The sequence below is a fragment of the Pholcus phalangioides genome, unplaced genomic scaffold, assembly GCF_987345545.1.
Source record: "Pholcus phalangioides strain wild (caught in Gottingen) unplaced genomic scaffold, Ppha-v1.0 ptg000002l_1, whole genome shotgun sequence".
In the NCBI taxonomy this organism is placed as follows: Eukaryota; Metazoa; Arthropoda; class Arachnida; order Araneae; family Pholcidae; genus Pholcus; species Pholcus phalangioides.
The window spans coordinates 2,025,681-2,042,698 of NW_028301595.1; the positions used below are offsets into that span (position 1 = coordinate 2,025,681).

The 17,018-nt window shown below is 37.9% G+C and overlaps 1 protein-coding gene across 2 annotated transcripts in view; it reads right to left on the reverse strand.

The window, feature by feature from the left end:
• Positions 1–17,018, reverse strand: part of LOC149089052 (guanylate cyclase 32E-like) — a 270,710-nt gene that overhangs the window by 77,174 nt on the left and 176,518 nt on the right. For both annotated transcript variants that reach the window (XM_089236936.1, XM_089236943.1), the window contains 3 exons: positions 14,562–14,714; positions 12,652–12,824; positions 4,553–4,688 (listed from right to left, as the gene is read on the reverse strand). In XM_089236936.1, the coding sequence (XP_089093062.1) occupies positions 4,553–4,688; positions 12,652–12,824; positions 14,562–14,714 (462 nt within the window). The remainder of the gene's footprint in view (positions 1–4,552; positions 4,689–12,651; positions 12,825–14,561; positions 14,715–17,018) is intronic.

Consider the following 17,018-nt stretch of genomic DNA (forward strand, 5'->3'; position numbering starts at 1 on the left):
CGTTAACGTGGTAGACCTTCGTCGGTGCATCCCTGTCACCTCTTACATTACATCTATACAAACGTTTTCGTAAAAATTCGAATAGGCGAAAGCTTTAAATATAAAAGGCATCTACCGATGTTTCAAAGAGTTTCGAATATCTGAGTAAATCACCGCCAATACATAGTCAAAAATATTTAATTTAAATACTTGAAATTCGAATTGACAAGACGCCGTAAACACAATAAAAAATCAATTAGATTTCGCTTAAGCGATAATTACGAGGATATTTTGGATAAATTGAGAACATAAAATACTATTTATTTGAGAGCATTTCGAACCCGGAAATAAATAAGGAATTCATTAGGAATTCAACTGAAAATTAATTCTGTAAATTACGCAACTCTCTTAAATTACTTAACAATTTATCCACTGAAATTTGTTAATTTTTGTTTCATCGGTACTTAACAAACACGATCTATTCGATGTTGATGAATTAACACTACCTTACGCGTTAAAAGCTTTGAATTAAATTTTTAAAAATAAATTAAATTGAATGTGAAAAATTTGTTTCCAATTCGAATTCAATTAGGGATAATTACTCGATGATAACTTTTCATGACGTTTTCCGATTATTATTGTTTTATTGGATTTTTCTCCTTTATTGAATCCAATTATTCTAGGAAATTAAGTAAAAATTATGTTTTTGTGAATTTTTTTATTCGTAAAATTTTTAATTTGATGTAAAAATTAAATGTTAATAATTGTGTACTTGACGTTATAAAGAGTCGATAATTATTCGAAAATTATAATTATCTCACTGAAGTTTTTTTTGGCGAGTTCACATTTTCAACAATGGTAACAACAGATTTTTTTTTATAGTAAAACATTTTATATACTTAATTATACAGTTCATTTTCATATTATCTCCGGTCAACACTACGGTAAATTTGTGTTTTGAAGTTTTTTTAAAGTTTTGAAGCACCTTCTACATATTATTTATTGATTTTAGAATTTCAAAAGATTAATTTTTTAATACGGGTTTTTAAACAAAGACATTTTGATCACATGATTTTACAATCACGATTTTTCGAACAATGCATTTTTTTAGAAAAGTTTAGTGACAGAAGAAAGTGTAATGGGGGTTTTTTCTTTTAACAATTCACATTTTTCAATAATTTTTCTCAATGAGTGATTTTTAAATAATTTTATCTCAACAATTGGTTTTTTACTAATTTTTTTTTTCTCCGACTGATTTTCCAGAAACTTTTTCTTAAAAAAGGAGGATTTATCAATTATATTTTCTAAATAATTGGTTTACCAATAATATTTTCTCAACACACACAAAAAACTGATCTTCCAATAATTTTTTTTTTTTTTTATCTTTGAATGTTTCCTGAACAATTAATCTTTTAATAATGTTTTAAAGAATTGTGATTCTCCAATGATTTTTTTTATTAGCGCGCGCGCACACACACACAAACAATTTTTTTTGAAATAATTGTTCTCAAGAATGAATTTTTAAATATATAATTTATTCGCAAAAATTTATTTCCATTTAGTTTTTCACACACACACACACACACACACACACACACACACACACACACACACACACACACACACACACACGCACTAATTAATAATATAATAATAATAATAAATAATAACACACACACATTAATAATATTTTGTCAACAATCGGTTTTTGAATAATATTTTGTCAACAATCGGTTTTTGAATAATATTTTGTCAACAATCGGTTTTTGAATAATATTTTGTCAACAATCGGTTTTTGAATAATATTTTGTCAACAACCGATTTTTGAATAATATTTTCTTAACTATTTGATATTTGAATAATATTTTGTCAACAATCGATTTTTGAATAATATTTTCTTAACTATTTGATATTTGAATAATATTTTCTCAACAGTTGGATTTCAAATATGTTTTTCTCAACAATTGATTTCTAATATTTTTCTCACTTTTCATATTTAAATAACATTTTCTGAACAATTCATTTTCTAATAATTTGTGCTCAACAATTTATTTTAAAGTAATATTTTCTCAAAAATATATTTTTTTTGACAATGAATTGTCAAATAATGTTTTATTTTCGACAATACTTCACAACGCTTTTTTTACATACGATATTTTTTAACAAAGCATTTTTAGAGCATTGAGCTTTCAAATAATGCTCTATTCAAACACACAACGATTTTCTGGAAAAAAACTTCCCACATTGAATTTTCCGACAGACATTTTTTGCAACAACTTATCTGAATGATCATTTCAGTATTAAATTCTCTACAACAATTCGAAGGATAGTGGAATGAACATTAAAAGCAGTAATAGCACAATTCCCATTAATCCGGTTTTGTCTGATTTTTGTTAGAATTCTTTTCATAAGTGAATAATTACTTGCGAGAAATCAAGCATAATTAATGGTAAACAATGTTGCGATTAAATTTTATTTTCATGCTAATAATGAGCCTAAATTAATATTGAGTTAATTATGACTGAATATATATTTAGCAATGAGATAAAATGATTCAAGTATGGATTTAGATTGTACTGTGCAAAGCTCCGTAGAATTCAGCAGCCAAAACAAAACCGGTTTTGGAATGTGGAAAAAATAGATTCTTAAAATCGCCCGCGTTGTGCGCTAACCACACCTAAAAATCGGTTTTGTGCTGCGGATTCCTGTGGACTTTTCTTCAGTGTGAATCCGATTTCGCCTAAGAGATTAATAAGTGGATCATGGAACACCCCACAAGCCGTGTCCTATCTGAAACCGTTTTCGAGTTGTGGTGGATAATTGATTATGGGGAAAAAAAATGCGCCAAGTCTGAAAAAAAACCAGAATTTGTGAAGTTTCTAAAAGACCCTTTTTCCCCCTTCAAACAAGCACAACTCAGGTCTATCGCCATCTATGGGCAATTTAATACCTAGTGAGTTGTGCCAGAAGTGTAATGTGTGTACCTGACAGTCAGACTACGTATCTAGTGTTGTGTCTGATTTTTCAGTGCTGCCATCTATGTTTCAGAAGTGAGGCGAGTGAAATGTAATGACTGAATACTTGTACTGTTTGTAGGCCTGTTGCTCTATGTGGCGAGACTTTTTAACGAGGAGATCGGCTCGCATTTGCGCCTCGAAGTGTGGAACCACAGAAAACCCAACTTCAGCCGACCACCACTGTAGCGACGGTGGGGCTTGAACCCGGGTCCCCACGATGTAGCGTGTGTAAATGTGTAGGGAACTCTTTCACTATGCTACAGCATGCGAGTATACCAAGGAGTTTCACTTTGGCTCTACTACGCCACAGAATTATACCACTTGGAAGCTACAGTTACTGAGAAAACACTCCAGAATTAATCGCCTTATTAGGTACATCATTTCAAACGCGCGAAGACAAAATCACATCACGAAACAGTGCCAAAGTACGAATGTTTCGGTTCCCTCACAAGCAAATAACAACCCTTCATCAGACTCAGACTGATCCTCTGACATGAGATGAGATATTTTGGAGTTGTCTCACGGTGTCTTTGTGTCCTAATCAAAGGGAACTTGCCTTGATTCCCGTTGCTGTCAATGGACAATATCGCCTGTCTTGTATAAATTATATATATGAGTGTTTATATGTTTGTGTATACAACTTTGTATATATGTTTATATCTCTCTCTTATATATACCGTATATATATATATGTGTGTCTATAGTTATTCGTGGGCCCCCTTCGAGGCCTGCTGGCGACGTGCGTATGCACCTGCCCATGTAAACTCAACTTTGTCCTCTTGCCCGCTGGTGGTCTTTCGGTGCTTCGTGCTCCGGACGTTGCATCGCTCTTCCACCATGGCCCGAACCCTCTGGATGACCAGTTTATATCCCCTATGACAGTTTTTCTCAACCGCCGGGCCGTGCCATCGATCGTGCTGGGCCGCGAGAGATTCACCTTTGGGTCATTTTAATTGTTTATTTGCTATATAGTTTTCCTGAACACAATAACGGAATTACTACAAAAACTTTTTTTTTTTTCATAAGCAATACATAATTCAAATCTCTGTCCACAAAATTCCTTACATCCGAATGTAAACAAGTGAACGATTTCCACTGTGAAAAGCAGGAATAGCAATGAGGGGGGACCCTTTGTTCAACTCCAATGGGAACATCTTTCTCAAGGCGATCCTCGTTCGCAAGACTATGTGAATGGGGTCGCAAGACTAGCGAAGGCAGATTAGATAGTTTTTTAGACACTTTTCACCCTCAACCTTCGTGTCTCATGCGCGGAGAAAAAAGTCATTAACAGGAGAATAGAAAGAAAAAGCAACTTCAGTTGATAGGGTTACTATAAAGATTCGCGATGGTGAAGAGAGGGGAAAGAAAACACAGAGAATTCGTTTGAATTTATTCCACTGGCGCTTGGATACAATATTACGTTCGTGATCGCTTAAAGCGGTTAATAACACCTTTTTCTATGGTTGAATATCTCAGGGCTATATACCTTACTATATAGCCCTGGTCGGTCCTACCAAATTAAAGATTTGAAGTTTTCAAAAGAAGTTTACACTTACTGTCATATTTTCTCGATGCAATATGTTCGAAGATGGCTGTACCATTATACAGCGATATGTTCTTCTCCAGTACTTCAGTCGCGGCTCTGGCGTAAATCATTATAGCGTCGTACAGCATACCGGCGTACACGGGTACCTGTGACATAGATCATAGGAAAAGAAAATTAAAATGCGTTATTATTTTGAATTTGAACAAACTTTCCTATTCCTACCCATTTTGCCCTTATTATTCATTACACAACTGCCAACACCCCATAGACTCTAGTTTAAGGGAGGCTGAAGGCGTTGCAGTTCCTAGGGAGGGGGTCCCGATGTTAAATTTTTTTGCACTATAAATTTTGCTATAGAGGGGCCTGGAGATCTCCGCCAGAGACTCCAGTCCAGGGATCAAGATCTCTTTCCAACTGAAATCACTCACATTCGTGAGAAAAATGGGACAAAACACGTGCTTGGCGGAAAAGAAAAAGGTTTTCAAATGGAATTTTTTTTGAACAATTCCAACGCCTCGGATAAACAGGAACCTCGAAGTTTCAAGATTCTGCTGCTGTAGGCAAAGACCCCTTTATACGTGGCAAATAATTTATTAGTGTTAAGTACTACGTGATCATCGATAGTGGAAGGGGGAGGATTTCCGATTTGCTGACTTTTGATAACAAGGGGGAAGGGGGGTTTGGATAATGCTTACGTCATCAACCACGCTTTATGAAAATATTAGTTAGGATTCAGAGGGGCAGAGCTGATGACGAAATTTTGCTGACAAGGGGGGGGGGAAAGGGGGTCAAAAATGGCTAAAAATTTGCTTACGTAATACTTGAACGGCCTCTAACTAAATTTCAAAAATTTTTCATACTCTTTAAATGCACTTTAAAATTTATGCAGACAGACAGAAATAGAGACGTTAAAGGCACAGTTTGCTCGAGTTCAGTCCTTAAGTTGTCAAGTAGCAAAGTTTAATAGAATCAGGTTAATATTTTTTCGGTTAAGCAAGCGCATGAAACACTGGACGTGGCCTCTAATTATTCAATGAGTAGATTACTTACTTGATTACTTACGTTGTAACAGATTTTAGTACTTGACGACAAATCTACTTAGCAACTTGATCACTTTACTAAATTATTTGACGCGTGTGAATGGGCCTTAAAGCTGAGTCGTGTCTCTCACGACGAGTGTGGATACCGGGTTTTCACCCGGGTCACAAGAGGACCGGGATTCGATTCTCGGTGAAGACCAGTTCGTTTTTCTTCAGCTTATGCTGATTCGGATACTGAGCACATTTGAGACACTGTGAAGAAACACTATCAAACCTGCCCAAATTATAAACAGCTGCAGCTAGATGTTTGGAAAGTAATATCGAGACGACAAAGTTTCGATTCTGTTGCATCCATACCTAGGATGCACCTATCTTTCGGATACGCTTCGCTATCTCCTTGAGATGTGAAGCGGGATTGTCCGGTCCTTCAATGTTCACTGTATCCATACCTAGTCGTGTGATTAGATTTTGTCTTGTTTTTTTTCATGTATTAAATGTTCTTCGGTCATTATCATGGCATTTGCCATACGGAATATCTATATCTGGATCCCGAGATATAGAGAACCAAAAGGAAAGCGTTTTTGTTCCGATTTCAGCTACCAATGACGCACGTAAACTGTGATTATACAAATGGTTTTTACGGCGGATTTCCCTGCAAAAGTTGACTTTAGAAACACTTTCAATCACGAAAAGTTTTTAAATTGCATGCGGTTGTTCAAAGTGTCTCAAATTTTAAAAGGGATGGTAGGCCTATACATAAAAGGATAGAAAAATTAACTTTTTGTGTACACCCCGTGTGCTGAAATTTCCATCCAGTGAAATGTAAATGCGGCTCTGAGGAGTCGTTTGCAAAAAAAAAACTGCATATTTTTAAAACGAGATATTTGACTTTGAAGTTCTCAGCCTTTGTCACCAATGATTGAGGGCGTGGTTCACAAATTGCGGAACTTAAGTTGTGAAAATTCTTGAATTGTTAAAAAAATGTATTCATTATTTATTGTGAATGAAAAAATAAAATGGTTGACTTCATTCTGCTTATGGACAGTCCCTGAAAATAGCAACTGTTGAGCCGATGAAAACTTGCCAATACAGTGAGAAGCTGCTAAAACATGGTGATATTATATATTTAATATTTCAATCACAGTTAAAAATATGAATTTATTTTTGCAAGTTATTTTTCAAAAAGGATCTATATTTGAATAACTGGAACTTTTATGCATACGACTCCTCAAAAAATTTTGAGATAAGACTACGCATGTAGAGAAAGAAGTCCTGTCCCTTGTTAATGCAATATATACGGGGGGGGGGGAACTGGCTGTGTGCGAAAACATATTCATGTTTTAGAGAAAAGTAAAATTCACCTCTTCCCCCACAAAAACACGAATGTCTCTTCACGCAGCCATTTTTTCCGTATATGTAGGATTAACAAAAGAGAAGTCTTTCTCTATGTACATATACGTCGCCATCTAGTGGCCTTGATGTCATTTGCGAGCTATTAGTGGAATGTTGCTATATCGTCCATAGCACGTAGCCATTCAACATTATGTACGCTCCGAGAAGGGAATGCCTTATCTGCTTTCATAGCTTAGAGGTAGAGCCCTCGTCCGGCATACGGGAGACCTTGGTTCGTGTCCCTGAGAGGGCATTTTTTTTCCGTTAAACCGAAATATCTCTTCAAATACAAATACAACGCCACAACAGGCAAACTGCCCAACGAGGTGGCTGACTTAAGAACATCATGGATCCCCGAGCCATTTTTTGGAGGCCCTACCTATTACTGCTACACCACACATGCACCCCTCCCACCCCTTCCCCCCGCGGAACCCCCAACGAATCGGTACATGCGGGAATGTGCGTGTACGTGTAATGAAACCTGACGCGAAGTTTTTTGTTTCTCTGTAATGCTTGTTATGTGTAGTGCTGCCATCTGCCACCAGTTTTTCTAACTATGAGTGAAGTGTTATGATTGAATGATTTATCGTTGTAGGACTGTTGCTCTCTGTGGCGAGACTTTTTAACGGGGAGATCGGCTCGCATTTGCGCCTTGAAGTTGGGAACCACAGAAAACCAACTTCAGCCGACCACCACTGTGGGGTCCGAACCCGGATCCTCGCATCGCGAGTCTGTCACTATAACCACTCGACCACCACAGCGGCGACACAGCCAGTTTTTTTCTGTATATATTGTAAGTACCTGTACGTTTTCAAAGTCAATGGTTGCAGAGATATCTGCTGTGCAAACAATTTGGGACAACCTGCATACACTGATGTCTAAATGCTTAGCTAAGTATAGTTTGTGTAGACTGTAGACCATAGTTTTTCAAATTTTTGTGTTCATCGCCCCCTCCAGAAAACCTTTTTCCTCACATCGCTTCTTTCCCCCCCCTTTCCTGAGTGATATCCTATATTGCACACATTCGTAACTATTATATACATAAATCCTCCAGCAGAGGGTGATATTCCGCACTTTAGTCGTCAGAATTGGTGGAGACGTGGTAATGGGGTACGCAGGGAGGAACATTGGGGGGGGGGGTATCACGTACTTGACGATCAGAATTTGAAAGCATTTTTAAATAATTTCGTAAAAAAAAACTGAATATTAAAATAAAACACCTTTAATGTAATTTTAATCAATTTCTGTTAGTTTAAAATGCTTTTCATAGGTTAGTAACTCAAAATTTCTCTGGAAGATATTCTTGTGCTGCCCCTTGCCAAATCTTGTGTGCCCTCCCCAAAATAGTCCATCCTGCGTACGCCTCTGGACGTAAAGTTGGAATCTCTTCTGGAATCCTATAATCGCCTCTGGAATCGAACCCAGTCCACTTGCTACGTTGTGGAGACTTGACCACTCCTTCCTTATTTACGCACTGTAGCGTAAGGCACTGAGGTAGAGGCATAGTAACCCCCATAAGCAAATGGGACCCAGGGAGCGGCAGTAGCGAGAGTAAGATGATGTTTCTTAGCCCGCTAGATGAAGGAAAGACAATTTTTCTGGATATTATGCCGAGAAGAATTCGGCAGGAAAAGTCGACTTATCTCCATCGGGAATCGAACCTAAACCGGGCTATCCAGTCGCGACTGGATTGATCACGTCTCCAGTGGTGTATGTGGATAGCAAGCTTGCCCAGATTTCAAGAGAACTGGGTTCGATTCCCGGTGGAGATAACTTGACTTTTCTCTCCGAATTCACCTCTCTTGAGAGTTAAAAAAATCCCCTAAGTCCAATTTTAAATCAAACACAGTTTCACCTTCCAGGTTACTTACAAGGAAAGGGTCCCAAAAGGTGACGTCTTTAAAATTTTTGAAAAAAAATCAACAAATTTAACCTCTTGAGGATCATGGACGTAATATTACGTTCAAACTCCAGTGCAATAAATTCAAACGAGTTCGATGTGTTTTCTTTCCTCTCTCTTCACCACCGCGAAGCTATATAGCAACCCTATTATCTACGGAATTCCCCCCCCCCCCACATATAATGTATTTTCCTACTGTATACATGTAAGAGCGAAAAAGAACACGTAGGGTGAGGGGTTGAAAAAGAAGACTCTAAGAAAAGATCTTATCCACCTCTTATCTGTTATACTTTTTCTTTTGTTCCCCCCCACCCTAGTTTTTCCTAACTTGCAGTTAGGTTAGGACAAGGTTACCATATTTATCGCCGATTCGTTATAAAGAGGTAATTCAAATTTCTTGCCGAAAACTTGTGTGTGAAGGGGTTAAATATGCACAGAAATAAAAAAAAATGCGGTGGAATTATTATGGGTTACTCAAAAAAAAACCATATTTTTAACGCCACTAAAGGCCGAGAATGAATTTAAAATCTCGCAACACTAGAGTGACGTCATTCAAACAGCACATGATCAGGTCAGTATCATCTATAGCAGAAGGACTCCGCGCGAAGCTCGTGACGCCACTGAAGAAGTTATTTCACCTGTAATCATTGGATATAACAGGCGGTCCGTCGCATGCGATATCTTAACTTCTTTAGTGCAGGATATCCAATGGCTATAGGTGAGATGACCTTCTTCAGTGACGTCACGAGTTTGGCGCGGAGGTTGATCAGGTACAGCACAGAAAAAGAAAGACAGGAAAAAAGAAGAAATATATAAAAAAAGATAACTTCAGTGTGTGTAAAGTGAACGAGAAAAAGTTTTTTTTATATATATCGCCAAGAAGCGCAAAAGGCGATGAGTGGCCAACTGTCGTCATTTTTAATATTTTTTCGCGGATTTAATAATTACACACTCCACCGCTATTATTATTATTTTTTATGTGTTTCTGGGTGAGATGATTGAGAGCGACACCTTGGGACCCTGTCTTTGCAAGTTCGTTATGAGCAGTTTAATGGCTAATATAGGAAAGGGACGTCGGACAAATATCGCTTAAATCGAGTGACATCGAAGTGCGAAAAAAAAAAAGACAATAGACCATTATTATTCTCGGACTGTGTATCAAGTCGTACCTTTTCCTTCAGATGAGACAGATAAATCGCTGAAAGTAAGGAAGAAAAGTAGAATCACATTATGTGTGGATGGACGACTTTGACCCTCCCGACTAATGGAGACTCATCCACCATGATGTTGATGCACTTCACGTGATTACTTCGACGTTACTTTTTTTCTTCTTTGTTACTCTCTTCTATTTCTTTGATCTCATGTTTGTTTCACTTGCAATAGAACTCCCTCTTAAATGTTTGATTTAATGTCTCGGTGACATAGCGTTCGATTGAACTTACTTAACGAGATGATACAGGGGTTTCCTTAAATTCGTAAATAGTCTAAAAAGTAAAAAAAAAATTGAAAGAATTTTTGTATATGAATGCGGTGATTGTGATTTTTTTTTTTTGGTACGGAAAAAAAAAAAATTACAAATTTTTGCCGACAGACGGCGCTGCGTGAAAGTAAATCTGAGTCCCATAGAATGTCGGGTCTACGATTAAAGCTTATTTCTGAATTTTTCTCAATTCTGCTATGGCGCTTACATAAGGTTTTCATTGTTATGTTGACATTGGTGGTAAAGCTCTTTGGATACCGAATTTGGGCTCTCGACACATGTAGCCTATATGCCTCGAAAACTGTTTTGGTTCAGGGTCACCCGGAAATTGTTACGACGGCCCTTTTAATATATCAAATGCACAGAATGACTGTTGAATCTGGAAAGTATCTCAGTTCTGAATACAGCAATACAGATTTTAGTGGAAAGAGCAATATTTGACGACTTTTTTCTTACAATTTAACCACTTGCCTGACTTGCCCGTGTCAAACTCTGTCCCAAGAGAGCGCTAACCAAAAGTAAACATGCATGTAAAAATGTCCTCTCCACTTGTTAATACAAAGATTCGTTGAAAGACTGGTTATTTTGTGGAGATGAAGATTACAAGGAAGAAAAATTCATCACTGCCCCCACGGGGACTCGAACCCCAATCTCTCGCTTGCCGGACGAGTGCTCTATGATCTAAGCTATGGAAGCAAATAGAACATTTCAACCTTGGAGCGTATATATATATGTTGAAAGGCTCCGTACATGGACGGCGGCAGCAATCAACTAATATAGCTCGTGAATGACATTTCATTTTTCATTTCATTCCGTGCACCGCCCAGGCTCTATCGACCATTGTCAATTTTAGCCATTGCCCGGATGAGGGGCTGGGCGATGTCGGGTGCTTTATTATGCATATAAAATATAAAATACATGAACATTGAATATAAAAACACATTATTAAAAAAAAAAAAAAATATGTATATATAGATTTAAATATTTCTATTATACAATTTATTCCGATGAGCTGTTCTGATGTCCTTTCCAGCTTTATTGAGCCCGAGCCCCCTGTTCCTCTCTGTGGCCAAGCGCCAGGTCCTGGACCCATGTCTTCCCTCGTTGGCTTGTTGGCTAGTGTGAGCCCTTCGTGTCACATTGGTCCAACCAGGTGCCAGGTCCTTCAGCATGAGGGGAGGGGGTTGTTCGATTATTCAAAAGCTCCTCAGCTTTTGGTTGGGTGCTTCACAGTTTAAACACTGATCATTGGGACTTTGTTTCTTGATTACTCTTTCACTGGATACTCGTGAATGACAGGCCACCAGATGGCCACATGCATATGGAAATGTCCTCTCCACTTGTTAAAACAAGGGCATTCCTATATGCATAGGCTATCTGATGGCCTATGTTATTCACGAGCTGTTAGTTGATTGCTGCCGCCGTCCATGTACGGAGCCTTTCAACATATATAAACGCTCCAAGGTTTGAAATATTCTACCTGTTTCCATAGCGTAGATGATAGAGCACTCATCCCGCAAGAGTGAGACCGGGGTTCGAATCCCTATGGGGGGGGGGGGGTAATAATGAATTTTCTTCCTTATAATCTTCATCTCCACTAATAACCAATCTTTCAATGAATCTTGTACAAAAGTAAACATTCAACTAAATCTGCACAAACGATATGGCTTCATACAAAGCAATATAATGATATGTAGATGCATAATCTAATTACATAGATACATAATCTCCAGTTCAGTTACATAATCCATCTTAAAAACTAGATTATTCAGGGGTTACATGCAAAAACATTCAAATAAGAGCTTTTCAAAAAGAAGGTAATAAGTGAATCAAAAGTTTAAGATTTTTAAATTGAAGAATTAAGTACGATTTTCTGTAAGTGTCTGCTATTCCTAGCCATAGACATATGACTGGAATGAAAAAATAAGAACCCCCGACATTTTCTGCGCAGAGAAAAATTAGAAACCGGTCAGGAAAGGGCTTAATCGTTTTTCCATGCGAAGTAGCTATTTTCTAAAAATGATCGGCAGGCAACAGCAAAAAGCTTCAGAGGGTCACATTTGGCCCACGGGTTGAAGACGCCATCTACAGGCAATGTTAAACAATAGATTGGAAAACGTATCATTCCAGAGGGATTTATCGTTATATCGAGTACCGTTGTCTCGACGTTTCACCGTATGCCGATTCCTCCAATTTTTTTATTTTTTTTTTATCAATTTTTAAACTATTTAAGAATTTACGGGACACCCTGTATTTGAACTTGGTATCGGTAAAATTTTCTCTGGAAATTGTCTTACCGTGACTTTGATTTCCTCGTGGAATGGGACAGAGAAAGGCGGCTCGCTGGAATAATAGGTCACTTTGTCCTGGAATTGATTCCAATCCAATTTGATCGGGTAAGTCGGCGTTATGAGCAGTACCGAACGGAATGGATCGATGTTCGTCTTGTTCAGGTATGCAGCATCGATCTCTGTATGTGCGGGAGAAAATAATTCAAATACATCACATTAATCACATTTGATATACGATTTATTCGATTAATCAGTCGAAGCGAATGAGAAATTAATACGGGCAATTGATCATTATCTAAGATCATTAACTGCTCTTTGTGCCCTTTAGGGCAGTCAGTGATGGGCAGACTTTTTTTAGGAACGGGACAAAAAGCAAAAATTTTGGCGGGCCGGACATATTCGGCCGCTTTTCGAGAAAGCAGAGTCACTTCATTGGTGCACGTGCCGCGTTAATCAATTTAGGGATCCGGAGGTGTGCTGCGAACCACATATTTGAAGTGAGAACGTGACGCGGACCACTCAAGGGATCTGGAAATGTGTTCAGACCCACATAGTTGAAGTGAGAATATGCCGCAAATCACTCAAGTGAACCGGAAATGTGTTGCGGACTACATAATTAAAGTGAAATGTACCACGGGCCACTAAAGTGATCTGGGAATGTGCCGCAGGTTTATGATACTATCACTCATACTATCATTGATACTATCACAAATACAAATACAAATACAAATACAACGCCACAACAGGCAAAATGCCCAACGAGGTGGCTGATAAAAAGATGCCCATAAAAATATGGTTGTCATATGTTTCAAAAATACAGCAACCCAATTAAAAATGCAATTAACACAAATTACAAACAATATATACACATGATAAAATATTATACAATGCCCATAAAGAATACTTATGGTTGTCTTATTCTAAGAATGGATAGCTTCTCGATTTACCCCAACATGTTTATCGTATTTCTTTTTAAACGTGTCAATTGTGTTACAATTTACTACCTCCGGGGGTAAGCTATTCCATTTATTAACAACCCTATTGGAGAAAAATTCCCTGCGACACCATAACCTTGCATTGTCCCTCACCAATCGATACTGGTGTCCCCTTGTAAAAGCAGTCGATTGGCGGTGTACTAAAAGTTCATGGTCCATCCTATCCATCCCATTGAAAATTTTGAACACTTCGATCATATCTCCTCGACACCGTATCACTCATACTGTCATTGATACTATCACTCATACGTTCATTGATACTATCACTCATACTGTCATTGATACTATCACTCATACGTTCATTGATACTATCACTCATACTGTCATTGATACTATCACTCATACGTTCATTGATACTATCACTCATACGGTCTCCCACGACTCGCCCTTGGCCACTCATACGATCATTGATACTATCACTCATACGGTCTCTCACGACTCACCCTTGATCACTCATACGGCCTCTCACGACTCACCCTTGATCACTCATACGCTCTCTCACGACTCACCCTTGGTCACTCATACGGTCTCTCTCGACTCACCCTTGGTCACTCATACGGTCTCTCACGACTCACCCTTGGTCACTCATACCGTCATTGATACGGTCATTCACACACGCTCTTGGCTCTGTCCAGAGTTAAAGTCTGCGGGAAATGTCCGGAGGAAAGAAAATTTCAGCGATCAAATCTTAGGGGCGAAACGTTTTGGGGGAAAATTACCGGGAACGCAAGGGACGTTAGGACCTCTTAGGGACAAAACGTCGGAGGCGATTTTTCCGGATCCCGTGCGTCACAACGAAGCAGAAATGTTAACAGTGTGAGCTAAAATAAGAGTGGCTGGTGTTAGTGCGGTTTAACGGCAGTTTCCATTTTGGTTTACGTTAGATGAGTATTGATCGATTATTTATCGTTGAAAACGAACCTTTCCTCAAGTATTGCAGGTTCTTCTTTGGGTCGTAGACGAGTTCCTCTTCTACGGATATCACCACGTACTCCCCTTTGTCCAGGAGCCGTTTCTCGTGCATCAGCCTGGCGAAATCCTTCATCGCGTAATCGTCGGCTAAAAGAATGTACACTGACACGACAGAAAAATAATAATGATTAGCAAATATTTGTTTAAATATAATATCGTAACAAAGAAATTCTCGAAACTGACAATTGCATTGCTGTTAAAAAAACTGTACTGGAAAAAAAAATCGCATTCAAATCATTTCGATAGAATATTTTGCAAAAATTAATAATTCTTTCTAGTTATTTCTACAATTCATTGTGATCTTGAAAATTTTTAACCTTAAAAAATTTAATTAGTATTTAAATTTTTATGATTTTTGATATTTAATCTATCATCTGATCCTAAATCTTCTAAGAAATGTATGTGCAAGCAAAGCACCAGGAACAGATGATATCTATCCCAGGGTCCTCAGGGAATGTGCTAATGAATTGTTGGGGCCAGTGGCACAGATATACAGGAGTAGTGTTGCTGAGGGTATCGTCCCAAGAGATTGGAAACTTGCTAACGTTGTTCCGATATTTAAGAAGGGTAGTAGAGAAGTGGTGTCAAATTATCGTCCAGTGAGTTTGACGAGCTCCCTCTCGAGAATTTTGGAAATTATCATCAAAAGGCAGTTTGTGAAATGGATAGACGAGAATAATGTATTGTCGGATAATCAGCATGGGTTCAGGAAGGGGAAGTCATGTGTAACTAACCTCCTTTGCTTCTATGATCACGTGACTAAGGCTTTGGGTAAGAGCAAAAATGTCGATGTTGCTTACCTTGATTTCCAGAAGGCATTCGATCGGGTCCAACATGGCAAACTCTTGAAGCTTTTACACGAGATTGGAATTGGGGGCAACTTGCTGAATTGGATAGAATCGTGGTTAAGAGATAGGTCGCAAGGAGTTATGGTGAACGGGGAATTCTCTGGTTAGACAGACGTCACAAGTGGAGTTCCTCAGGGAAGTTTCATTGGCCCCATACTTTTTTCACTTTTTATCGACAAACTCGATCCGGGTATCGATGGGATTACTAGCGAATTCGCAGATGATGTGAAGCTAATGGGGGTAATCGGGAATGAAAGCGATAGGGAGTTGCTCCAGACCAACTTAAACAGGATTGCAGCATGGGCAAATGAATGGAGCATGACGTCTAGCGTAGATAAGTGCATGGTCGCTCATTTTGGTTCGAACAACCCACGGTTCTCTTACGAGTTGAATGGTGTCACTATCCCGGATTCAAGTAGGGCCACCGATTTGGGAATTCTCATTGACGAGCGACTTAGGTTTTCTGAACATTGTTCAGCGGTGGTCAAAAAATCGAATAAAATGCTTGGCCTCATTTTCAAAAAGGTCTCTTCGCGTTCTCCTAAAGTCATTCTTCCGCTTTTTCGAGGATTAGTTCGTCCTGGACTGGAGTATGCTGTAAGATTTTGGTGGCCATACCTACAGAGGGACATAGACTTGGTTGAAGGGGTGCAGAGAAGAGCTACACGTGTCCTTATTGGCACACAGGGCTTGAGTTATGAAGAGAGATTTCATTTTTTGAATATGTTTACATTGGATGAACGCAGGTGTCGAGGAGATATGATCGAAGTGTTCAAAATTTTCAATGGGATGGATAGGATGGACCATGAACTTTTAGTACACCGCCAATCGACTGCTTTTACAAGGGGACACCAGTATCGATTGGTGAGGGACAATGCAAGGTTATGGTGTCGCATGGAATTTTTCTCTATTAGGGTTGTTAATAAATTGAATAGCTTACCCCCGGAGGTAGTAAATTGTAACACAATTTACACGTTTAAAAAGAAATACGATAAACATGTTGTGGGAAATCGAGAAGCTATCCATACTTAGAGTAAGACAACCATAAGTATTCTTTATGGGCGTTGTATAATATTTTATCACGTGTATATATTGTTTATAATTTGTGTTAATTGCATTTTTAATTGGGTTGCTGTATTTTTGAAATATATGACAACCATATTTTTATGGGCATCTTTTTATCAGCCACCTCGTTGGGCATTTTGTCTGTTGTAGCGTTGTATTTGTATTTATTTGTATTTGTATTAAAATTTTTTTATAGTATTCTTGAATAGCTGAACAATTTTATTTTTTCCCTATAATTTTTAGTTTTAAAAAATTATCAAACTTTTACGTAAATCTATGTGTTTATGTAATTTTTTCGAAAATGTCTTAAAATTTCAACACGAAGTCCTAAACTGATTTTACTTGAAAAAATTCAAATGTGTAAAAGATTTTATATTTATTTTAGAAGGAATTTTTTTCTTCTCCGAAAGGAGTTCCTTTTGTTTTCAATTTTCAAAACTTTCTGTAAATAATTTTTAAAACTATTCAATATTCCGATAATTTGATGTACTTT